This window comes from Triplophysa dalaica, chromosome 20 (genome assembly GCF_015846415.1).
Source record: "Triplophysa dalaica isolate WHDGS20190420 chromosome 20, ASM1584641v1, whole genome shotgun sequence".
Classification (NCBI taxonomy): domain Eukaryota; kingdom Metazoa; phylum Chordata; class Actinopteri; order Cypriniformes; family Nemacheilidae; genus Triplophysa; species Triplophysa dalaica.
Genome location: NC_079561.1, coordinates 12,760,448 through 12,787,460, shown reverse-complemented (window position 1 = coordinate 12,787,460; position 27,013 = coordinate 12,760,448). Strand labels below are relative to the sequence as shown.

The 27,013-nt window shown below is 38.4% G+C and overlaps 1 protein-coding gene across 2 annotated transcripts; it reads left to right on the top strand.

Annotated features, from left to right (window-relative positions):
• Positions 1 to 26,893, top strand: LOC130409279 (PDZ domain-containing protein 4). Of its 2 annotated transcripts, XM_056733162.1 has the most exons (8): positions 1 to 1,479; positions 17,415 to 17,468; positions 18,386 to 18,663; positions 19,675 to 19,765; positions 19,864 to 19,962; positions 20,910 to 20,972; positions 21,070 to 21,171; positions 24,216 to 26,893. In XM_056733162.1, exons 1-8 carry the CDS (start codon positions 1,420 to 1,422, stop codon positions 26,079 to 26,081), a joined length of 2,613 nt encoding a protein of 870 aa, XP_056589140.1. In that variant the 5' UTR covers positions 1 to 1,419; the 3' UTR covers positions 26,082 to 26,893. The 2 variants fall into 2 exon arrangements, with proteins under 2 accessions (XP_056589140.1, XP_056589141.1); XM_056733163.1 differs by lacking the exon at positions 17,415 to 17,468.
• The last annotated feature ends 120 nt before the right edge of the window (positions 26,894 to 27,013 follow it).

Genomic DNA, 27,013 nt, shown 5'->3' with positions numbered 1-27,013 from the left:
ATTTTTTGCTCACAGACAACTTCTGTGTTGAGTCATGTTCGTATCTTGAGCGTGTTTGGTGTAACGGTCTATAATTGTGACTTTTGCAGATGGGAGGCCAGTCAGACAACGTTGTTTTCTGTTGTTTAAGCAGATGTACCTAGGAGTGTGTGGGATTCAATTTCTCTCAAGCATGGTTTTATGCACATTGACCCTCTAACCTTACGGTTTTATGTGCTATCATTTTTGCCAATTGTTAAGCATGCAACATGAGCATGTTAATGTTTGTTGAATGCGACTATTGAAAGGCGAGATAGACAAACAACACCTGTGAAGTGCGGAAGGTGATAACAGACAGGTTCAGAGAAGATGGAGATATTGGAACCGTTTTCGCAGTTAATAGAAAGTAGAAGCAGGTGTAGAAGAAGCTGTTGAATGATTCTGTTTGGATGTGGAAAAGTGAAAGTCCAACTCTTCTTTGAGATCCACATCAGATGAACAAGAAAGAAACCTGGTTACTTTTAATGATTACGGGTGAGAAACAGCGAAACGACTGTCCGGAAGAGAATCTGAAGCCACAGTCAAGAGCATGAAAAATTGTTGTACAGAGAACATTTAGCAACTCAAAATGAAAATGGTGTGTCAAATAAATGTATTCTTCATCAACTAAAACACTATGACACTGCTCTGGAAATAAACTGGGAGGACTGATGCAAGGACGAAACTGGTGGTCAAAGGAAGCCAAATGATCACTCATTTTGTCGAACAGTAATTGACTTGCTTTACCTGGAACCTTCTGCATTTACGGCCTCTCTTGGTTGAACATGATTGCCTGTCCAATCACCCATAAATCCTTCCCTCACTTCAGAATGAATCACTGAACACATCACAAGCATTTACATGCAGCATTTACTGATTTGGGAATAATATGGCTGTGGTCCCAGTTAAAGCGCTGGAGAAAGTGGCTTTGATGAAATTGTGAGTGTGGCAGAGAGACGTAATTTCATGCCGTTTCCAGAATTAAGCACATTAGTTAGGGGCTGCAAGTTTGGCACAGCATTACATTTTAAGCACAAATGGACTTCGCAGTGCACAGCAGACTTGAGATGTTACTTTTCGTACAATCAAAAAACATTCGTTTCATTTTAATAGGTTTTTTGCATTTAAAACTTTTATAAAAATGGCAGCCGAAAAGCTAGTGAATGGACTCATTTAAAACCAGCACAAAGACCTACACGTGTACAGTCTCTGAACGTTGAACCGGAGTATACCCAGAAAACTATAAACGATTCAGCACATGAGTGTAAAGGGGGAACTGAACAACTGTGAAATCTGCCCAGGGAGATCTAGGGTATGATACTGTTTCTCAACTAGCACAACTCTTCCTTTGCCGAAAAGACGGACTGCTACTGTTGAACTGAAGGATTTGGGGCCGTCAGAATGGGTTGCAACATGTGCGTGATGCAGAAGCCTGAGGAGCAATACCGGGTCATGTTCCAGGTAAGAATGGAGTGTGTCAGATGTCTGACTTCTTTGCACCTGGATATAACCTGTATCAATATTTATTTACATAGAAAATGTAGAAATCTATACATCACTGCACCATCTATTGCAGACACATAGGGCCATATCACAGAAACTTCCTCAAGTCCTTTAATATGAACAAGTTTCAGATTGAACCTTGGTTACTAAACAGATAATATAAGATTGTGAGTTAGGATGTTTCGGTTATATAGCCACTAAGCAGACTCTTTGAAGTATTTTTCTTTTGTTATTACATATATTTGTTTCTAATAAATAAAATTATTTTTACCATTTGCTTTCTGTGCAGAAATAGCGTAGGCTAGTGTTCAGAGCACCAGTAAAATACCTCTGGGTTTTTTAGTTTGTCTGCCAATTCAGTCTTAATATTTAATGGTGAACATGGCTTGATGTCTTTAAATGGGAGCTCTGACCTCAACCACCCCATAGTGAAAATTCACAGAGGAAGCATAAGAACAGTGAAGGTGGAGATGGGGAGGAGGAAGGATGACCGAAGAATTGTCACGGGAAGGCAAAGACTGCCACTTATATATGCACATAATCATGACATATTATTATAGACAGGACTGAATGTTAAGGCTCCTCCAAAGCGTTCATTTATAAAATAAAATGGAACATGACAACAGATAAACCGCAGCAAGTTTTCAGTGCATATAGCATCCGGTTAAACTGCATTATGTGTGAAACAAATATGTGATGCGAACAGTTCATTGAATCTTTAGCTTGTCTGAACTTATTACAATCATGTTTCTCATTTTACATGTGCTTCTAATTTATTCTGATATTTGCTGTCTAAACCCTTTCAATCTCTCTCCTTGTAATCCCGTTCCCATGAGTTTCCTTGTTGTCTGTGGCAGCAGTAAGATACTTGTTTGTTTGTCTTATTTTAATGAGATGTAATCAGCTTTATTACTGCTGGAAGAAAACACTCCATCCATCCAAAACATTGCATTCTCAATCAAGGAAGCAGTCAAAAATTCCACTGAGGTTTCGATATACAATTGCTTCGGCATGTTATATATATTTTTTCAGTTAATATGAAATGCGCAGAAGTGACTTGCAATGAACCGAATTGCAGCTGGTGATTGAAGCTAGAGGTGACTTTGAGGAAAGCCGCCAATACCCGAAACGATGGGTGTGAAATTGCAACCAGACTGCATGTGTTTCATTGATAGAAAGTTTTGTCGATAAGAGACGGCTGATACGAATAAAGCCAATTAGCAGAAAACTGTAAGCTTTAACACTAATGAGCTGTTTGTGTACAGATGGAAAGGGCTGCAACCGTGTAATTACCAACATCATCATTACTTATGCATCCAGATTATTGATTCACGCATGCTAAAATTTCCAGAAATAAAGAAAGCAAACACACCCATAATGTTCAGTGAAAACCACTGTGGTTTCTCCTCATTAAAAACAGAGAGATAAAGGGACTAAATGATGTCTTTATTAAAATCTAAAGTTGCCAAGAGGTTTCACTAAAGGGACAGTGTAGGGTTAGGTTGTAGAAAATACAATTATGTAACATTTGTTTTTTGTGTTCTCCTATTCCATAATATTATATAAAGTAAATAAACCATAATCTGATTTACCTCCCCTCTAAAGTTCAAACCTCTGTTGTGCTATAAAATCATTGATCTACTTGTTTAAAGCCTAACACCACATTCTAACCAATCATAATGCGATGAGATTCCTAAAGCTGCATTCAGATTACAAGCGACATGATCCCTTTCATTTCAATGGAGAGCTGGCAAATTTCGACGATAAGAGCAGTCGCAACCATTGGTGACCGGATGGGCGTGTCTAGCAACACATCAAAGTTAAAAAATCTTCATGCAAATGAAGAGCCATTTTCAGAAGCGACAACCAATAGGAAGATGGTAGAGTTGACGTGATCCCTCTCCAGCTCTTGTAGTTACGTAAAGATGGAGGAGAGACTGGTCCTTGCTGTCAGCTGACGCGACAATCAATCACAAAACACAGCAAAATCAGAACTCGCACCCTCTCACGATGCAGCTGAAGAGAGCACATGCAGAGAGATGCGTCCTGTTTGCATGACTTCAGTGATGCCTATTCGGATAGTATGCTAGAATATAAGGATCTAAACGTATGTTAATAAATGTATATAACTTACATCGAATGAGATCGTTGTGTGGGCTAAAATAGAAATGGTCATTTCGCGCAGCCCTGTCGCGGCTGGTTAGGACAAAATCTCTGATTAAAATGGAAACAATACCTTTTATCGTGTGTCATGGCGCGTTTGGTTATACACGGCGTAACACTGTCGGCATATGTTTAATAACCAGTGGAAGAAGGGGAAGTATCTGTGAAAAACGACACTTCAAACCAGCCTAACACTAGGACCAGCAAACCATTTTATGCTGGGTTAAGGATACTGTGTTTTTACCTCAGAATCGGACAGGATTTTAGTTCAGGAAAACATTTTGGAGAACAAATGTAGCTTCTTCTACATAGCAGGGTCTTATCCAGAAATAAAGAATCTATACTCTTAAAAATAAACAGACGTTAAAGGTTCTATATAGAACCAAAAGGTTCTTCTATGGCATCGCTCCATTTTTAGGAGTGTACCAGCGAAGCAAACCTGTTGAGTTAATAAACACATGTCACAGAAAAGTGTTTAACAGTTTTATACTGTACGTTTACATCACATGCCAGTTATCAAGAAACCCTCCACAGCGTCACAAACACAACTGCAATAGCAGTGATCTTCAGTTTCTCCACAAAGGTTCTAATGACAGTGTAAATGCAACCAGGAAAGTAAACAGTTAAAATTAAATCGCTAGTTAATACCACTAACAAGGCTCGCCTCACACTAACACGGTAGCATAATGAGGGTCCTACATGCAAACCGAAGCATTGAGAACTTTGTAAGTGTACAAACCGTTTAATAAGAAGATACTTTATAAAGACAGTAAATCACGCGTATACAGACATCCGCCATCTTGAAAAACAGTCTCGTCAAGTCGATCCACGAACTCTGTGCTTAGTAATGAACTGTGACTTGGAATCTCATGGAATCTCATCGTTCGTGGATTGACTTGTTGTTTTCAAGATGGCGGATGTCTGTATACGCGTAATTTACTGTCTTTATAAAGTATCTTCTTATTAAAGTGTTTCTACACTTACAAAGTTCTCAATGCTTCGGTTTGCATGTAGGGACCCTCATTATGCTACCGTGTTAGTGTGAGGCTATTTTGAGCCTTATTAGTGGTATTAACTAGCGATTTAATTTTACTTACTCTGTGCCCCATATACTAGCGCTATAAACTAATCTGTTTTTAGAGATAAAACTCTTTACATTCGATTTTCATGGAAACGCATCCCAGAGAACGATCTACTCGGTAATGATGTGTTATTTACCCCTAGGTTCATTTTTCACCAGAGTTGTCCTTTAATATATCAGACTTTAGCACTTCCTGAACATTTTGTAAATAATGATTTACCGTTAATAATAAAGTTATTCTGGAATTGCATGCAGGGTGAATTCATGTAGATTGGGACACCTGTTGACAGTCATCTGAAAATTTACCAATTTACACTTCATGAGTCATTTTTGTGTTGATTTTGTGCTAAATTTTTTAGTAAAATAAAATTTGTTGTCCTTAACTATACATAGATATGTGTTCAGTTAAGGACAGGTTGTGCTGTTATAAACAGATTTTAGAGTGTATACACGAACTATTTTTCCTCAAAAAAAGGTTAAAGGGACTTCATACATAATGAAGGTACCAAGAAGAGTTGTGAGAAACCCTGCAATCGTTTTCAACAACAGACAAAAGAAATGGGAGAAAGCATTTGAAAAAAAAGTATAATAGCGCAAATCAAAGAGATTTCTAGACAGGATTTGATTTCTCCGAGGACGCCTGAGTTGAGAAACAACCCCCTGAGCCGACAAACTGTATGTAATTTGCTCCATAATTTTTCAGGATTTTGTTTGAGAAAAACAAGCTTGTTCGATCTGGACGAGATTGAAATCGCAGAGTACACATGCGAAGCACAAATTCACTTGACCTCCTCAAGGGGCAAGAATTCGGTGCCGTCGCAAAAGGTTTTTTTCTCTTATTGCTGTTAAATTCAGACCGCAAACTCATAACTCAGGTGAAATATGATTTCTTTTGCTGTGGTGCTGTGCAGAAAAAACTGATGTGGTGAGTTAGCAGTCTTGCTCCAAACATCTCTCTTCAGCCTCAGCAGATGGACGTGTTGAAAGTAACCCGTACATATGTCAACACTAGACAAATTTCTCTTTTAAGATCACTCAGAAACTTTTTTCAGAGAACATTAAGAAAATGTTAACGTTTACTGTTTGCTTAGTTAACCTTTCCCCACAGAGTCCATCACCCTTCAAATAAACTTCAAATAAAGAACAAGATGACTGCTAAACCTTTTTTCCTTTAAAAATGTAGACTTGCTTAACTGCCCTGCTTGTTTTTGCTGAAGAGTCTCACATTTAGAGTTTTAGAAGAGGTCTCGTAAAATATGTTCAGACTGACTGTCTGAAGAAACATCTGAGACCATATCTGAATTTAACATGATAACTTAAATAAATCTTCTGAGCTGGGAAAAGCATCCTCAAAGCAGAACCATTCTTCTGGAATTAAACTTATAATGAAACAAATAATAAAGCTGAAGTTAAAAGAGCTGACGTGCTGGACTTCAGTCATCACAAATTGAGAAGAGGGTTATAGAGAGGTGAGCTGAAGGATAGAGATGATGAAGAGCGTTAGACGAATGAACAGATAGATAGAAGGATGGATAGATGGCGTTTTTTCATTGGCTGTTTGCCCTCAGACGACACAAGTAATTGATTTCCATGCATCGCAGAGCAGGAATGAATCAGTGGACCTTGGTGGCTCCTCAGGAATGGTGTTGCTGTCCGTGACAGTGCCTGGCTGTAAATCTTCTGGGCTTCTCTGTCGATTTTAATCTGGGTTTCATCTCTCTTCTAGTTTCATCATAGCCGCAGTTGCTGGACGTAATACTCGTCACACAAGTGAGTCATATTCAAAACCCAACTCAGCTACACACTGAGTCCACAGACTGCCTGACACAACACATTTGCATTTCCTCAAGGAAATAGCAGCGCTTAGGCAGTGAAACAGTAGCTGTTTCAGGTTATAGACTCTGGTTCTATGTAAATCAAATGCGGCATTAGAGCCGTTGATGCTCAGGACACGTGAGAATAAACACAATGCAACACATTTGACTATTGCCAGAAAAAGGACTGTTGTTATGATAAGTCTGGAAAAAATGAGTCTGGAAAATAGAATTACAAATATTGTTATAGCTGAGGGCCCAGTTTCACAGACAAGTCTTATCTTAAACCAAAACAATGGCACAAAACAATGGCACTGATGTATTTTAAAATATGTCAGGGCAAGTTATTTTCTGTTCAAACATTCATTTTAGTCTAGTCTTAAACCTTTTCTATGAAACCGGGCCTAAGAATACCAAACATTATAAATTAAAATATTCTTCTTAAAGGCAGGATATGCGATTTTGATTTCTCATAGCCGTTGTTGATGTTCAAATCACCAAAACAAACACACCTCTACCCCATCTTTCGCTTTCGTCAGCACTCGGCTAATGTCCGTCCTGTGCACTGTGCACCTTACTGCTGATTGGCTACAAGGTTGTTTTGTTACTCGGTTGTCTAAACTTAATTCGGAAATCAGTTACCCCGCCTTTAATTTTATTTAATAGAATAAAGTAAAAAAAAAGACAGAGAACAGTGATAATGATGTCTGTATATTATGCGTCTCAATCTGAAATCATTTAATATTGGAAGGAAATACACTGCTAACATGCAAACTGTGTGAAAATGATTCGAAATGTAGAATACACAAACCACATTCACAGATCAAGCAAAACAGCCTCTTTGACTTGGATGGCGGATTACTCTTTGATCTCCACATAAACATTATAATTCCTATACTCCTGAATCCTCACATCCTGGTTCTGGTACGACAATTAATAATGTAGAGATCAATGAAATAGGACACATGTTTATTTTTTGGGATGAACTGTTCTCTTGAAAATATACAAAAATCATAAGACATTTTACTTACACCATGTCTTAGTCCCATTTTACTAAACCCACGTCTGACGCTCCAAACGTTATTTACCAGACAACACTGCTCTTTCAATATACTTTGCAAATCCATTTCCACCTATTAGATATGAAACATGAAAATCAGCCTAAGAGGAAACAATAAAGGATCCCACACAAACACATCAACAGTATAAAAGCAGGAGTGTTTATCAGATGTGCATGTTGAGGCACATGTGTAGTTTCCCTTCCACTGGCAAAACCGACAGCAGAATAAACACCATCAATCTGCCCGGCACACTAGCGATATCACACAACCCATCAATCACTCTGAGCACCCCCTTCCCCTCAGTCTCTCAGCTCTCTCTCTGCAGCTCTCTCTCTCTCTGAGCTGCGTTGCAATGGGATGCTGTAACTATGGCAACCGGACTCATTAGTCAAGCAGAATGTGTCTTCTTACACTGAATTTTGTGTAGTTACATTAGTATTTATGAACATATGGCGCGAATATAGTTAAAGTGATCAAAGAATTGCTCCCTATGTCAACACAAAAACACACACAGTACTGCGACTTTTCTCGACCACACCCTGCATCCATTGTGCCAGACATATCATCATAGATCTTTTTTTTCTTATCGAAAGGATTCTGAAGTGTTGTTTATGATATTTTAAATTGGGGAATATGACAAGGCTAAAACAAATATCTTTGTTTGTTTTAGATGTAATGCATGGGTATACATGATTTAAGGTAAAAAAATCCTGTGTTTTCCACATACCCTGCATGTTTGTATCTCCTCTTTGCTCTGCCTCTCTGAAACGCATAGATTTTTTAAAAAGCTCAACCCTCTTAAAAACGAGGTTTGCTATGATTGGTCAGTTAACCACTGCGTAGTGATTGGTCGAATACGTGTTACGGAAATCAAACGCCTTTTACTATGTATGGAACATCAGGTTCCGAAGTAATTGTACTGACAGGTACTCCCACTTTTCTTGCGTATACATTTGGGCGGTCTTAGTCAAGTCATACCACGAACTGACGTAAATCTGTGGGGTGTGGTTAAATGAGCCATTTCAGGCAGGTCCGGGTGAGCATTCGCTTTTAGATAGAATGCATCTTTTGTTCAAACACTTTCATTTTTTCAATTTAATGTGTCTAATACATGCGTGGGGAACTTATAACACAACAAAGACACAGAAAAACACGTATTCGCGCCATACTCCTTTAAAAACTAAAAACACTCACACTAGCAAATGCATAGCAAGACACAAATATGTATAACACCCTAGTAACTGCTTAGCAATGGACTTTTATGGCTCGGTAAACCCTAGAAATCACAAAGCAACAGAATTAAAAACTCAAAAGACATTAGCAACTGCATAACAAAACACTTTAAACACTCAGACCACAATAGCAACTGCATAGCAAGGCACTTGAAATGCTCATAACACCCTAGCAATGGTTAAGTCCCAAACAAACTGAGTTAAAACAACCTAGCAAATGTATAGCAACACATTTAAAACACTCAAGCAGCTGTACTGCGATATACAGAAAACACTTAAGTAACTGTATAACCCTATATTTAAGTTACTGGATAGCAACATATTTAAAGGACTCCACAACAACACACTGGAAGCTTCTGTCACTAAGACAAACTCCTTGTGTGTCCAAGCTCACTTGGTAATAAAGCTCTTTCTGATTCTGATTATATTCGGAACACCCTATAGCAGTGGTTCCCAAATGGGGGTACGTGTACCCTCAGGGGTACTGCAGGGGGTACTGTAGGGGGTACGTGGGAGAAACTGAAATTCAGGAATAAATAATGAAAATCAATAACTCAATAAATTATGATAATGGTATTGTTATATGAAGTGAGGACTACACAAATATGCATAAAAAAAGAATTCATACATTTAAAACGTTATTTTTTGAGACCCGGACCCAGAATCAGGAGCAGTGTCTGGGTGCGAAATAATGCAAGTTAGGAGAGGTTGCGTTTCCTGAACTGAAAAACACTGATTTACCTTTAACTGTTAAGAAATAAACCTGCTTGGGCCATCAGATATAATAACTGTCTGACTCTCATTTCACTGTATTTTAATGCAAAATGTCGACGGTCTGGTCAAGAGGTACTTGGCTTGAAAAAATCATAAAAAGGGGTACTTAAGCAAAAAAAGTTTGAGAACCACTGCCATATAGCAACTGCATATCAACACACTAAGAACATTCAGAACAGCCTACCAACTGCATATACACATGCTTAAAACACCCTAGTAACTGCATATCAATGCCCTAGCATGTTGCACTGGCATCCACCACTAAGACCGTGCTTCCTGTTTTCACCGTTTTGCATCCTTTCATAGAGGTATTTCCCAGACCTCACACACACACACATACATACATACACAGCACATTAGTAGTAGATCAGATCACAAGAGTGTTACGTGATGAGGGCTGAGCACCATGTGTGTGTTTAATTAATCCCGGTGGAGTTCATCGTCAGGGGAGGGATCAAGATCTACTCAGTATGGAAATGAGTGTCAACAGTGTGTCAGTGAGGTTCATCTTTAACCTCATCAGTATGTACCCCAACAGGTATCTCCGTCAGATGTGTGTGTGGGGCTATGTACAGGAGAAATGAAGGGGTCAAAGGGCTGTAATAGAGAGAATATGACAGCAATACTGATATGAACCCACGTAGATAAAAGCTTTTATTCCAAAATCTTGATGAGCTGCCTGCCTCTGCAGTATTTTGGGGCATCATTGGCATGAGGCGAAGGTTTTTGTAACTAGGACACTAATGTTTATTTAAAAAATTGGCTATTAAGTATAAATTCATACAAATGGAATCGTACAATACCATTTGAATATTTAAAAAAACAAAGCTGTACCTGGCAGACAGATCCAACACAAGCTCACAGGAATTGGTATTTTACGAGGTAGCCAATTCGTATAAAGTTATACCATTTTATTTGGACGTTTTAGTACTCCAGTGACGGTAGAGGGAGGGATTCCAGTATTGCTTCTAACTAATAATCACAGGTTTCACATTGTACGAATTCATAAAAATTAGCCGTCTCTTGAAATAGTTACGAATCCTAAAGCGGCATTGTATTTCTTCTTACAGATGAAGCAATCCGAGAATGCATTGTGACATACTAAACCAAGGTGGCATAGAGAGTTTAAAGACATATTAATACCAAATATCCTTCTTTAAACCTTAAAATATATTATGGTGTTTGCTTAGATACTGGAGCGAATGAACTCACTGGGTTTTACACAGTTAATATCTCAGACAACAGAAAAGAACAACAGAGAAAAGTCTAGAGAGAGCAGATATCGACTAAACAATGAAGATGTTAGACTCTCTCATGGTGTATGTGTTAAGATACTGCAAAAAAGAACAATGATCCTCTTTGCAAACAAAAGCAGATTGCACAAACAATGCCCTCTGCGACATCATCCAATTGGCTTGTTTTTTAAGAGACTTTCGTACATAATTCCGTATTTCATTTAAATAAATCTACAGCAGCATGGCCCCAGTAGACAAGATAATGCTTCGCTTCATGGCATCCGGCTGTGAAAGCGAATTCTCTTGACAAACTGTCTGCAGGCTATGATATGAGTTCTGCATAGCTGATTTCTACACACAAAATACATGTTGCATGTGTAAAACCATTCTTCTCTAATACTTTACCTTTAAACTTAATAGAAGAAAAGAGAGAGAATTTATACATTTTTAATTGACAGATGTACAGAAAAGCTGGCAGAAAATGCAGAAAGAATTCTACAGAGAGGAAATTAAAGTATTTTCTCGCAGTATCTCAATGAAAAATTGTAGCTACAGGCTTAATGATACAACAAAACTCTTTCAAGCTACGTGAGTACATGTATTGCAGATCACAGTGTTGAGTTTCTGTATAGAGAGTGTTTACTTTCAATCGCTGTCGAAGGGGAAGCCCCAAGGGGATGAATGAGAGCATTAGTATTCGTGTCACTTACATCACTGATCCGCCACACTCTCGGTTTGTTCTTCTCCGCAGAAAAAACAGGAGTCAATGTTTTGTAGTGAGACACATACACTACCACAACATGTTAAAACAGTGGTATTAGTTTGATGTCTTATATAGACATAAAATCACGAGAACTGTTATTTGAGTAGAAAAAAACCCCGACTACAAACCTTACTTTGCAGAAAAGTCTAATTGTACTTTCTGTTTTACACATTGCACATTAGTGCCGGCATTAATTCTTAGGAACCTCATTAGTTTAATCATACGATTCTATGAAGAATAATAAAAAATGGAGCTAATTACTCACCCATTGTTGGAAGTAAGACGTCCGTTGTGCTTGATAACACTCAGTGACACTCTGGGCTGTGGATTTCATGTAAATTAATTATAATTTGGATGTAAATGAGCCCCTCCCTACCTGAAAATTACCTTCCATGATGACTGTTAATGGGCCACTACCGTTAAAAATGTTGTAATTGATGGCCGTTGTCAAAAGCGAAACACAATGTGATAACCCAGAAGTTCCTGCATACACCCACAGCAGAAAGACTTTGCTCTATAATTCCTGTAAAACAAAGAAATTGTATTTTTAGAACCGTCCTGTTTGTAAACGCGTTTCAGATTTTTGACATTATTTCATTGCTTCGTACAGCCGCCATCAAAATCTATGGATTTGCAGTGTTCTATAACATTGTATAAACAAGACGATTTCAGTTGACTGTTGCAGTGAATGACACAAAAACGATTTAGTCCATCTGACTATCTGTCTATTTTCCTTTCACATATAAAGTCTAAAAAAGTCCAACAATAAACCTTATAAAGTTCTTATAGTTTTTGTGTTTTTAAGCGTGTAACAATTGAATGACAACTAATGCAAATGGTTTTGATTTCTTACATTCTAAAAAATGCGGGGTTATCTTCAACCCAGCGTTGGGCCAAAAAGGTACAAACCCAATCCATGGGTTAAATTGATCCAGAAAAAGTTTATGAGATTGTCCTCCAAAAAATCTACAAGCATCTTATTACGACCAACGGTTCCGTTTTAAGGATGAGGGCCCTCTAGCGCCAGCAGCTTATTATGTTCTACACATACTGTGTTGTGTGTATTATGTGTATATAGTTCACTTTTTATGCATTTAATACTTCGTATTTGTTATAGTATCAATAATTTCATGAATATTTGGGGTTTAAAAGATATTTTGGAGCCACTGACCCACATCCCACCCTAAACATAAACACATCTCAACCGTACAAAACGCAACACACGAGTGAAAGTACAGTCACAGGTATTTAAAGCATGAATTGACCAGATAAGGGTATATTACCAAACAACGTGCGTTCTGAATTGAAGCCATTAGACAAATACATATGACTATATCTGTGAATGCAACTCATGATGTCAGGTCTCGTTCAAACGTTTGGACATCATGAAATGAGAACCAGTAACACTTCATATTCAAAGCTGACGCAATCGGACACAAGATCAATGAGAGGCAATGCAATTTGACGTTTCACTTCACCTGGGGATAATTTTAAACATGTGTTAAACACAGAAGTTCACAGGATTGTGAAGATTAACTTCAGATGGTCCACACGTTAGCGTCTTTTCCTCATAAAAATCGATCGTTTGAACTCAGTAAACTTGGAATATTTGTACTTTATGAAGATTGTTTTATATTCAGTTTTATGTTATGTAAGGAGTTAACGGGTTATGTTTCTTTCTCAAAATGCGTGAATGGTGTAGTGTAAGTACCCTTCCTGGCGGTTTAAATTGAAAATCACACTCCAATACGTGTCATCATTGCAAATTTATAGTGCAATATATAATTTTACAATGTAAGTAGACAAAAGTTTCTCCTGCTGTCCGTAGAGGCACTAATTCAGTGAATGGTCCAGTGCGTCGTATGTGAGGTAAGGAACAAACCACTTTTCCTGTCATATGAGTTGGAGGACACTTTGTAATATTTGAACCAACAATAGACAAAAACAACCCTGCATTTTGGGTTGAAACAACCCAGTATAGGTTTATTTTAACCCGATGGTTGAACCCTTTTTGACCCATCGCTGGGTTGAAAAAATAACCAAGCACTTTTGAAGAGTGTACCATAACGTATTTTGGGATTGCATGTAAACGTATATTTCATGCTCTACAAAAAGAGAATGAATATGTATTTCCCCCCATTGTTTTCATTTCAATCACTTTGATGGGTCCAGAGATTATACTTTGGAAAACCTGTTGTGTGAACTCAAATCATATGTAAATATCTAAGGTGTTTATTTTAGTATGAGTTTGTGGCTACATGTCGAAAAAACCAACACATGGCTTCCATCTGGATATGCATATATATGATCTCTGTATCTATAACTCTTCTACCAGTGCTCCAGCTTGACCATTTCTACAAAACCATTTGAGAAGATGATGGCAGGTGATAAGTGGCCAACCAGCATCTCAGCATCATTACAGATCCCATTAACCACTTCAGACTCCATCTATGCATCACCCTCCAGCTTCTTCTACGCACTTTTCGCTTTTCTTAAAATCAGTCCCATTTCTCTCCCTCCCGGGTCTCTCTACCATTCCTTATTCCCTTCCCCCGTTGTATTTCTCTGTCTCTCTCCCTCTTTGAACTCCCCCTTCTGTCTGCTTTTGAAGGAATATTGAAGACTAGCCCTGTCTTTGTTTCTTTACTCCAAATTCCAAAGTGTACTCTCTGTCTGTCTGCTTCCAGACAAAAATTCTGAGGATATAAATTCATGCTCAATCGTGCAGAACTTTTGTTTGTTTTTTCCGCATAGTCTTGCATGCACTAATACATTTACCTGTATGTCCGTCTGGGCTCACGGTCACTCCGTGATGTTTAACATCTTGACTACTGTGCAAGACATGACAGCAGGTGGAAAGCCAAGAACATGCCAGCCTTATCTCCCTCTGCAATCATTTATCTGCCCCCACCCCCATTGTTCAGGATCTCTGGACTATAGCCCTACAGCCGCAGGAGTGGACGTGCGGGTAAAGAGGTTTTCCGCATTACATTTGCTTGAATTAGCATCTGGGGATGTGGTTGTGCCTCCGTTCCCAAGATGAGGATGTCTTCTATGTAATAAATCACTGCTTACTGTTAATTAAACCGTCCATCCAAACTATGCTCCAAGTGAGTGTGTGTTTATAGCTCTGACTAGGGAAGAGGCGTTAAACTGCATGCATGATTGCGTTTATGCAAGCCAGTGCCCATGATGGTCGTATCCTTGGATGTGATATGACAAGAAGAGAGCGGAGAGGGACAACCTATACAGTGAGACTATTAAATGCTGTGGGACACTGAATCCTCAGGCCTAATGTTGCAAATTCTGGCAAATCAGAGCAGCAATGTTGCATTGAAATAGATTTGAGATGAACAGATGGATGTGCGGGAATCTCCTGACGGTGGACAAGGTCAGTCTCGTACAAAAATAGAGTGTCAGCAAACTGAAGATACATGGAATGTCTGCCCGTAGAAAAACAACCGCTATTTACAATGATGTGAAACGCAACTTTCATAATTAGATGGATTTAAAGATATTCAGCGAGAACAAAAAATAGAGTGATTGATTCAGAAAATTGGAGTCATTGGAAGAGGAACTAATTGGAGAGTAAAAAGTGGGCGTGGAGAAGGACCCACAGAGATGGAACAGAGATATTTCATTATGCTGAAATGCTTTAAAGAGCAAATATTTTTATTATTATTTGTTTGTGCAGATTTTTTGACCAAATTTCAAGCCAGGTGTGCATACTTTTAATACAGATTTAATCTATGCATCTGCACTTAAAACTTAATTTATACGTATTTCAACCCCCTCAAATGAGTAGTTCACCTTCAAAATGAAAATTCTGTCATAATTTACAAACCTGTATGACTTTCTTTATTCTATAGAACACAAAAGAAGATATTTTGAAAAATGTTGGTTACGGAACAGCACAGCCGCCCATTCACTTCTATTGTATCTGATGCAAGAGAATGAGGGGCTGTTAACTCTTTCACCTCCTTTGACGAGTTATCTCGTCAATTAAAAAAACGCTTCCCCGCCAAAGACGAGTTATTATGGCAATCAGTGTTTGTACTGTTGTACAGCAGGTGGCGCTATTATGATCATTTTTGTAGAAACCTACCTTCATATATGGAGTGATAAAAAACGAACAAATGAAGATAGAAGAATACGGTTTCTTTTGTTTAAAAGATGAGACTCTGTTCTTTCATTTGACTTCATATTGTTTGTCCATATATTCTTTACAGACATTTTACTGTGAGCCATTAAAGTTGGGTGAAAATGTTGAAAAAACGCTGGAGTTGGCTGGCAACTTTTTTTTTAAAAGGCTGGCGGGGAATGAGTTAACATCATTTTTCAAAATATCTACTTTTTGTACACTGCGGAAGAAAGAAACTCATACAGTTATGAAATGACAGGAGGGAGAGTAAATGATAACAGACATTTTCATTTTGAAGGTGAACTACTCCTTTATCAGACCTGCAAATCTGGAGTTGTAGGGAGTAGAAAGCGAGGGAGGAAGGGTCTGTGCTCTGGGTGGGCCGGATTTCAGCAGCACTGAATGCTTTGATTAAGTTTCTCATCTTGACCTGAACGAGCCTTTCTCACTGTTTCTATCAGAGTCCTGCTGAATATTAACATTCTAATCCGTATCATCTCACTTGCCACAGGGATCATGAGTCAAAGCCGAACCATCACAGTGAAACATAATTTGAGAATGTGTGAATACAGATTTGAAGATTTATTCACTGATTCATTTCAAGGAAACTATAAATGTCTGGAAGGAAGGGCAATGCACCGGACGTAGTTTGGGCCGCAAAAGCACTTGTGCATTAACGTTTGTTCATGATGTTGATTTAGAACCGTCTATAATATATACATGACTGTAAAAAACTGTAATTTTAATAATAATAAAAAATGGATGCATCCAATAAAAATGCTTCTCGGTCCCACCAACAGAACCTATCTTAAGGGAAGATCACTTCGGAAAAATGAACAATGGTGAGCAGAATCTGGCCAAAATTCTGACTATAAATGCATAAACTGTCAAGGAGACAGATATTGAGCAAAACAAAAGCATGCAACAGATCCCAAAACATATGGTAGTACTACTCAGATGCATATGTCTTTGGACGGTGGGAGAAAGCAGAGTACTTGAAGGAAACCTAAGGCAATACGAGGAGGATATCACAGAGGATGATCTTACTATTCCCTTCTTGCAGTGAGGCCACTCGAGATCCACAAATAAGTGCTTTATGTGAGAATGTCTTTAAAGATTCAGAATATCAACTAGTGAAAAATCTACGTACAAAATCCTGGTGCTTCCAAACACTATAAAAATGAAAGATATTTGAAAGTAAATCATCTTAAAGCTAAAATACACTACAACACGTTTGCTCAGATTTTCTGTGCCAGTCTGCAGATTTGATCATTTAGTGTCTTTCTATCTGGAAATTTCAAAAAGTCTGCAAGTGTATGATGTCTAGTTAAAAAAATCTTGTAATGTATTCCTGCCATTAAAAGGATGCCATAGGGCATGTTTAAACCACAGCTGTGTATCGCTCATGTTAAACCCTGAAGCATGAATCACACATGCTCTTCTCTGCAGATATTGAGTTTTGTGGTCATTTATCACCATGAGACTTAATTCTGCTGAGTTGTTTGTAAGTTCCCTTATTGCAGTTTCTCGATTGTCCCGTCAGCGCTAAATGAACCGGACTTGCATTAAGAACTGCTGCCTCTTTAATACTCTTTTCTAATAACGCGTTTGCTATCTTTCTTTTCTCAGAAGGGACAGATGAACAGCATGCTGTGTTCTATTAACGGGGAAGTTGGATTTAAGGTTATAATGCTTCTTGTTTATTTCTTTCCGTGTTATTGTGAATTAAATGTTGTATATTTGTTGAAGTGGCGTGTTTGGATGTTTTTTTTTATTCTGTATTGTAGGTCAAGCCTGTCATTTTTGTGTGTTTATGAAACATGTTTTTTGTAATGTTTACTGAGTGTGGCATTCATACACCTGTCTTTGATGTAATATGTTTGTTTCTGGCATAATACATATGGGGCAGGTTTCCTGGACAAGGTTTAAGACTAGTCCTAGACTTTAATAAATGTTAGAGCTGTCTTAAATTAAAAATAGCTTGCACTGACATATTTAAAAAAAACATCAGTTTTTTGTTTTAAAGTGCACACAAGTCATTTTTAATAGACCTGGTTTAAACTAATCCCGGTCTGGAAAACCACCCCATAATGTCTGTCTATCTATGAACAACTTGTGATTTACTTACAAGCTCTACGACTTCTTGCGTAGCCATTATGTCTTCATGTGTAATTGTATTATGGCATGCATGCTTCGAATAATTATTTGTTAAAGGGGCATATCCAAATTTTTTATCTTTTAAATCCCAGCGAAAAAAATAACAACGCTTATTTTTAATTTATTTTTAAAAAAATTCAAGTACCTCATAATCTTCTGTTAAATCTGAAAATGCCCTTTCGTCCTGTAATGACTATCCATGTTAGTGGCTGTCTCTTTTTTTCAATTGTTTCCTTGTTTTTTTACGTGGACACGAACGGTCATTCCATAGTGATTAGTGTAGTTTTTATAGCTCTGCATCAATAAACGATTTATTGTTTTATTGTTTAATTATCATTTTTACTTACATGAAATGACCCCTTTAAGTTCTTTAACATACCAAATCTTGAAAAATTCTGTACAAATGAGCAGTCCTGATCCTGGCTCTTTCTCTTTTAACGCAGTTAAACAGTAAAGGTTTAGCTCAGCACTCTGGGGATCAGAATCTACATGCGCTGCACTGCAGGCGTAACATGAGGTGGGCTCAGAGGAGGAAAGCAGGTGTGCCTGGAGCTGCTGGTACCACGATCGTAATGACTGACTGTGTGGACAGCGGGACACAGACAGATATCAGTTTCCAGCACATGGTGACGTTAGGCAGACCCCTCCATCACAACAGACCAGAATCACCTCCTTCGCCTCCACTTCCACCCGTGCCTGAGCCGTACCTCTTCAACCAGCTGTAAGTGTGTGCGTTTAGAGATGCTGCGTGTGATTCAATGAAAAGTAATACACTACTATAAAACACAGCTAATGAATAAATAAATAAGAAAGTATGTTTGTATAAAGAACATGAAGTCTACACTGTAAAAACAATGTTTGTGTATCATAGTAGTCTGCATTTCATGAAAATAATTGAGTCAATTTGACTTAATACAATTGATTTCTTTTTTTAACCAATATTTAAATAAAATTATAGAAACGATCGCGGAATTCTAAATGCACAAAATATTGAGTGAATTTAACTCAATTTCATTTAGTTCAACCCACTTGTATAAAGGATATTTACTTAATTACTTTGTGGTGGGACTGCATGAATTCTTTTAGTTAATTTCCCTAACCAAGCAGTGAATTTAGAGTTCCCAGCATGCTTTTTATTGGGAGAGTCATTTTTGTGAAAAGGTGCTATTTTGTGTGCTTTACGTTAAAATGAAAAACTTGATAGTGTTTATTGTTCAGTTGTCTTTTATAGATTTAGAAGAGATTATGTATTTATCTTTGAGTTTCGTGGTTATCATCGTTCAGAGGAGCGGTGCCTGGGCTTAGGCTTTGGGAGTGATCATGATGTGGTTCTTCACTCAGTGTATAGTAATGGTGCCAATGCCGGTACTGACACAACTCTCAGCTTACTTTTACATCATATAAATTGTTAAATTGAAGGTAAAAAAAGATCCAACTCCAATGCTCAAATTGGTTTTTCTTTTTTTTCAGTTTATCATGCATTTTACTTGATTTTATTCATGGAATATTGCAGTAAAAATATGATTTAAAGTTCTTAAACATATTTTGTGTAATAGTGTTAATATAATTTGCTTGGAAAATATAATTTGAAAAAATTGTTTGAAAAGTATTATTGCTATACCATTTGGTGCTACAGAAATAGTGCATTTCATTACTGTAATAACTGAAGAAGGGTTAATTCTGAATGTTGATTTTTCTCAATTTAGACTGTAATATTGTGTTTCCTCCCCAGACCACCTCTAGACCATGTGTACTACGACCCAACAGATTATTTTGACATTAGTCAACATGAGGTGGACAGACAGGATGATCTGGAGTATGAGGTCATTGTCTCTTTAAATTTCCTCTATCACAGACTCACAATCTTCTCTCAGACTGATAAACTGATGAAGTGCTTTATCTCTGTTTTTCTTTTCTCTAGGAGGTGGAACTGTATAAATCTTGCCAGCAAGATAAACTAGGTTTAACGGTGTGTTATCGCACAGATGATGAAGAGGATCTGGGGATCTACGTTGGTGAGGTGAGAAATGAGGAGTAATGGGGAAAAGAGCACTGATGAATTATGAATGACGGTGGAGGAGGATTGTGAACTCTCTATTTGACCGTTAGACAAAATATAAATGTATCTAAAATGTCATATTAAAAGGATAGTTCGCCCAAAAATAAAAATGTTGTCATCATTTACTCACCCTTTTGTCTTTTCAAACCTGAATGACTTTCTTCGTTCCACAGAACACAGAAGAAGATATTTTGAAGAATGTTGTTAACCGGACCCCTTTCACTTGCATTGGTTTTGTGACAATACAATAGAAGTGAATGGGGTCCAGTGCTGTTTGGTTACCAAATTCCTTCAAAATATCCTCTTTTGTGTTCTGCGGAAGAAATAAAGTCATAAAGGTTTGAAATGACTAGAGGGTGAGGAAATGATGACAACATTTTTATTTTTGGGTGAACTATGCCTTTCAATGAATCTCTCTGGTTTCAGTGTACACACAAGACTGAGCAGATTTGTATTTGAAGTATGGCAAAAATCATCCATTAAGAAAAATTCAAGTTTTAACATGCGTGTGTTTGAATAGCAAAAGCATAACTGTGGGAGGTTTTATTTTTATTTAAATGTATTCTACAGTAATTAACAGCATGTCGTAGTTGCTGTAAAATAAATACAAAAAATTCCTTTAAAGAGAACAGTTCACCCATTCCCCGAACACAAAGATATATAAAAGAACCTTTGCAACCAAATGGTTCTGGGGCACTATTGAGTACTATAGTACGATGATGGTAAGAAAGGAACTACTATGGTGGTCAATGGTGCCCAAGAACTGTTTTGTTTCCCACATTCCTCAAAATATATTTTGTGTTCAATGTATACAGGTTTGAAACAACTTGAGGACAAGTAAATGGTTACAGAATTTTCATTTTTGAAAATGATGTGTAAACTCAACATATTGTATCTTGTCATTGCAGGTAAACCCCAATAGTATTGCTGCTAAAGATGGGAGAATCCGCGAGGGAGACCGAATACTACAGGTATAAAAGGCTAGACAAACCCCTCTGTCATCATGTTAGCTATCTAACAGATGTTTATACGATTATTTGAACCTGCACTTAATGTGTTTCTTTTCAGATAAATGGCATGGACGTTCAGAACAGAGAGGAAGCCGTAGCCATCCTTACCAGAGAGGACAGCACCAATTTTTCTCTACTGTTGGCTCGACCTGACGTTGAGGTGAGATTTACCTTAAAGGAGAAATCATCAACCACTTTTTCTGTGCTTAAGTGCTGTAATCAGGTCCCCGGTGCATCTAGCAACCCAGAAAACGTGAAAAATAAGAACCCAGTAAGTTTGTTTTGGTGTGCCTTTACCTGTAAGCATGTGTAAAAACCTGCTTGTTTGCGCGTATCACTTCAAACCGGAGCGCTTTTTTCAACCTGGGACAGTACAAGCAGGATTAGCTTCAAAGTTGTTCCTCAAAAGTGATCAAGACCTGCGGAATGAGACATAACTACCGATGTGAGTAATATTTGTCCACAGTCTGAATTGACGTAAACGAACCGTATATATAAAGGGGATAACGTTAGTATATGATAGCGAAGGGAGCTTTCATTTTAAACGTCTAAATCATTCCTGCTTAGGCTGAAAAAATCATTCACAGCTTACAAGTTATGCTTTCACATTGTGTGTGTAACGTTATAACTTGTCAACGACAAGCGCTTAAATCCACATTATTCCGCTGAGATCTGCAGGTGCGCAATCTGTGGATTTTACGCAAGCATACACACACAACGTGAGCGCTGTTTGCTATGACAGATTTTTTTGTATCCGGACGAATGATTTGAGACGAAACTAAACCCCAGAAGAATTCAGGAAACATAATTTAGCCAAACCATTGCCATGGCAGCACTACGCGTGTGTTGAAAAGCCGGACAGAAGGGATGTGGGGTTCGCTGTAACTCATCATCATTTAAAGAGACATGCACTAAAACGGGTTGCTGTGAGCAGAGCTGTTTTTGACGAGGCAAAAACACAGCCATTGTGTTTTTAAGCAAAATATGTTCCAGACATTTCATGAAGACCCTAATAAACCATATTGAAAGTGGTCGTATGAGGAGGCCTTTAAAACTGGAAAAAAATAATAAATAATTGTAAATACGTTTCTGTGTTCAAGCTATTCATTCAAAATAATTGGTTTGGTAAATGCTAAAATGAATAATGAATAATGCTGCAGATAGCAAAATGAAGGCTCTGGTTTGCTTTTTCAAAGAGGAAACAAATGTGTTAATGTGCAGGTGAAATGGGCTTCATTCTGTTCCCCGTTCACAAATGAAAGCAGACAGGAAAGGTGGTGCAAAGGACACAGCAAAATACAGACAAGGAAATAAATGGAGAGCAGGGGACACATGTGGAGGGATTTTGTTGCTGTCTGGGTTCGGCAATCCTTTATTCTACTCAAGGTCATACTCAAGAGACCGACTCATCAGGACATACCATAATACACACAATGAGTCACTACTGTCCATTTCATTCCTTTAAAGCATTCTATAGAGTCACAGACAAATGCAACATTTTTGTTGTTGATGGGACTGAAAACAGATGATGAAAAATATAAATGGAGCTTACACATGCCAAAATCACGTCCACAATGCAGCATTCTACAGCATTCAATGCCTTAAAAAGCGTTGCTATAGGAGGTCGCAAACAGTGCAGAATAGCTTCATTAAACACCAAATTAAGAGACAAATGATAACAACAGACTTAACATCTACGTATGTCTCTGACTCTCAGAAAGTTTTCAACGGTCCGTCGTTATGTTTTAAGTGTGAGATTTATCATATTTAGTCCCTAAAACCGTGTGTATCCCACTGGTAAATATTTAAATAAAACATAACTCACAAACCCTCTTCATGAATATAAATAGACTAAATCAGCATTTGAGGTATCAGACATGTTAATGAAGCTCATTTAGACTGATCTTAATTGACATGAGGCTGTACAAAAAATATATTAAGTTTGAATAAAAATCTGAATAAGTACAGAAATGCTGATAGTAGAAACCTTTATTTATTTTCACTAACATTTACAAGTGTATAATTTATTAAAACAATTTATGGAAGCGCTTAACAATATTTTACAATGACAAGTAGAACCTATAATCAACAATACATTAAAATAGTTTAAAACCAAGTAAAAAATAATTCATATTTTCATTAAATAGTGAAAATTTATTAAATTTACAGATTCATTTAGAAGAAGAACAAATGGCAGGAGAGTGAAGGGTCATATGGGAAATGCTTACAGATTCTACTGTGTTCAGGGTCAGTGGCACACAAGTGTGTATGTTTTGTGGAAGGTACAGATGGTGTTTGAGCCTCTGGGCCTGTATATTCCCCAGCACAGGTGGCTCATCTGAGAAACCTTTCACTGTTTAAACGTATCCTACAGCAGATGGGAAAAGACCCCATAGACTGACATAGAGCATCAAAACTTTGACCCAGACTAACACTGTCCTCTACTGTTCAAACAGTGAATATTTTCATGTTTAACTGATTTAGTATTTTAATGAATCAGTTTATTTAACACTCTATCTACAACTGTGGCCAAAATGATGTCAGATTCAATTATACTGTACATGAAATATGCGGTTTAAGATGTTAAACTAAATTATTTGTCTAAAAAGCAAACTGCAGCATATGAGGAAATGTTTTTATTCCATGAGAGTCCAACATAGCTAGAAATTCCGGTAACACTTTATAATATTGTTTCATACTTAATAGGTAGTTCTGCAGGAACTAATGCAGAACAAATGGTTAGTGCTGCACTAACACTGTTGTCATTACTGATAACTAATAAGGAAGAAAGATTAACTAATCAGCAGGTAAAAATCTTCCCGGGTGGAGACCTCAAGAAGCTGGATGATAAAATATCAAGAGAACGATTTTGCAAATTCTAGTCAAAGAGTGGCTTTTGAGTTTTTTTGAAACTCAGGGAAAATGGGCTTTAAAATGTTTGTGATGAAGCTCATGATTAGAGTAACATTCCCATGGCACACATGACCAATACACAAAATTAAAATACACAAGTGAAGGGAACTGACATGCTAATATTTTTACAGAACTATAAAACAGGCAGAACAATCAAACCAGATAAGTGACGGTAACATTCACACATCACTTGGCCACTGTATTGTTTGCATGTTTTTAATATTTTGCTCACCTGTCTTTTGGTTTCCTTTTTAGTAACTGATAAACATTTTCAAACCCTTTTCTTGTCAGAACGAGGCAGATGATCTGGATTTGGAGTTGGATGTGGGCCTGGATCTGGAAGATTTGGACAATGCCTCTAACTTACCCAGCCCTCAGCATCATAGGAAACCTAGCTCCTTGCTGAGTGACATCAACGGGATCCGAGGCGGTCGGCCCAACCTTTGGCAAACTGCACTCAATAACAGCCAGGAGTTGGACAGTGGGGTGGGTCGCACTGATGAAAGCACACGTTGCGAGGAGTCCTCCGAGCACGATCTCCTGGTTGATGATGCCACCAGCGCGTGCACGACTAATGCCACCAACACACCTGGCAGCATGCGCAAGTTCCGCACTGCTCAACACGGATGGGAATTCCATTACAGTAATGACTCACTACTGGGGCCAGATGGGGTGGGAGCCGCAGACCATGGTGCACCTGAATCACAAGGGTCAGGGACAAGCCGAGTTCTGATGCCAGGGCTTACGGAGGAGGAATACGAACGTTACCGTGAGCTGCTGGAGATCCGGTGCCTTTATGAGAAGAATGGAAATGCGCTTCTTTATTTCGACAGGAAGTACCATGGTGCGGGAGGTGATACTGCAGTAGGTGGTGCTCCTGTAGACATGAACTGCAACGAGAATTTGATGCAGCATGAAATTGCTCTTCTGGAGGAGGAAATTCGACATCTGGAGTTCAAGTGGCGCAACGTTTTGCGGGCTCAAAAGATGCAGCAGTTGAGACAACGCTGTCTAAAGGTATGGCCAGCTGACGAAGAGGATGATGAAGATAAAGGAGCCAAGTCGAGATGTGGGGTTGCAGAGGCGCTCCACCATGAGCTGTCAGATATCAACGAGATCCCAGAAAGGGAACGCTCCGACAAGGAGAGTACAAGTGCTTACAATACCGGTGGGGAAAGTTGCAGGAGCACACCTCTGGCAAGTGAACGGTACCCTGGAGATTCAAGTGCCTCTGCAACTATGAGACCTCGGGCACCACGTCACAGAACGGGTTCAAGTAGGGATAAGAATCTAAACCTGCCTTCTTCATCAGAGGCCAGGAGAAAGAATGAAGAACAAGGAGACAGCAGGAACTCCAGTCCAGCAACAAGAGTTCGGTCATTATCTCGGAACGGCGGTAGCAGTAAGAAAGGCATGGATGGGGCACGACGTGGGTCCCAAGGGACCATATCTTCTGGGATAGTCAAAGGAGGAAGGAGTGCAGAGAACAGTCCATACCTGTCACGTCGACGCTGTGGAACCACATTGCCTCCACGTTACCAGAGCTGCATGCAATTGAGGGATATTTCTACCAATGACAGCTCAGACATTAAGGACACTAACGTAGAGGTCACTGTTAACCCAACTAGTGTAAATAGAGACTCGGCAGCTGCTCCTGCAATTTCTCTGAGTGGACCACCACTTCCTCCAGCTTCACCTCAAATGGAGTGGAAGGTAAAAATCCGCAGCGATGGTTCTCGTTACGTGGCTAAACGTCCAGTCAGAGATCGTTTACTTAAAGCCAGAGCCATGAAGATTCGGGAGGAGCGCAGCGGGATGACCACGGATGATGACGCAGTGAGTGAAATGAAGATGGGGCGGTATTGGAGCAAAGAGGAACGCAAGCAACAGCTGCTGAGAGCTCGTGAGCAACGCCGCCGCCGCGAGTTTATGATGCAGAGCCGACTGGACTTCTTGAGGGAGAGAGAGAGGGAGCAGGATTACGGAACGCAGGGACAAGCTTCAATTCTTGAGCTCAGCCAAAAGAAGAGCATGAAAAAACGAAGCCGCCGTATTTTGGACAACTGGATCACCATTCAGGAGCTCCTGGCTCACGGGACCCGTTCAGTAGATGGAAAGAAAGTGTACAACCCTTTGCTGTCTGTGACCACAGTTTGACAAGTGGAGCAGGTGGAGGATCTGAAAGAAGCAGGCAGAACTAAATGAGAGAATTAAGTAAGGATAGAGACCTTTAAATGAAGAACAAAAAAGAATTTTTTTTGGCGGTCCATTCAGGAAACAATTAAGATGTAAATGTACCTTACAAAACGGAAAATAAGGTACAATGCCAAATGAATGTAAACTTTTAACTTGTAAATTGCTTGAAATTTCATAATCACATGCACATGCAGACTGTTACGACATGAAAAGAAAGCAGTTCTGACTTTGGTTTATAATACTATTTTAATCTTTTAACATTTGTACATGAGGGGGAGGAACAGAAAAAAAACTAATGGTATTTTGATCTCATGATGGTGAAGAACCTAAAAGCAGGTTGACTAACTGGAAAATATAAGGTGGTCAAAACAGTCAATAACTGTTACTTTTCATAACTGTGGCGTTACCTTGAGCTTATCTATACCACATTACTTATTGAAGAACCAAAAAGCACACAGATAACAAAAATACACAAAAGTTCCAGCACACAAACATAGGCACATTGAATGTTCATGTCAAACACTGACATTGGCCAAAAAATCGGATGCAATGATTGTATATTTTTTGGATACATTGGACATTTTTATCATTGTTGAATTATGACCAGCTTGCGAACTCCCATTTGCAGAAATTTCTTTGATATTGTAAAAATGTGCATGTAGTCTGTAAACGTTTAACCATTGTTGAGTGAAACTGTCGAGTGAACATGTTGCAGTGTTGTCTTTAATAATTGTATACAGGACACTTATATATTGTGTCCAAATCTTCATAACATGTTGCAGGTATAAAAAGACAGAATGTTCTCATAAATGTTTTTGAATAAAACTTTTGCAACGTAAGCACTGAATGCTTATTACTTTCATACTTTCACAAATCAAAAGCTCGTACTCTCA

What these genes read in the sequence shown, in the direction of transcription:
- LOC130409279 (XM_056733162.1), top strand. Translation starts at nt 1,420, where the DNA reads ATGGGTTGCAACATGTGCGTGATGCAGAAGCCTGAGGAGCAATACCGG. An exon ending in ACGGGGAAGTTGGATTTAAG is followed by an intron (nt 17,469 to 18,385) that starts GTTATAATGCTT and finishes CTTTTAACGCAG; the next exon opens with TTAAACAGTAAAGGTTTAGC. An exon ending in AGGATGATCTGGAGTATGAG is followed by an intron (nt 19,766 to 19,863) that starts GTCATTGTCTCT and finishes TCTTTTCTCTAG; the next exon opens with GAGGTGGAACTGTATAAATC.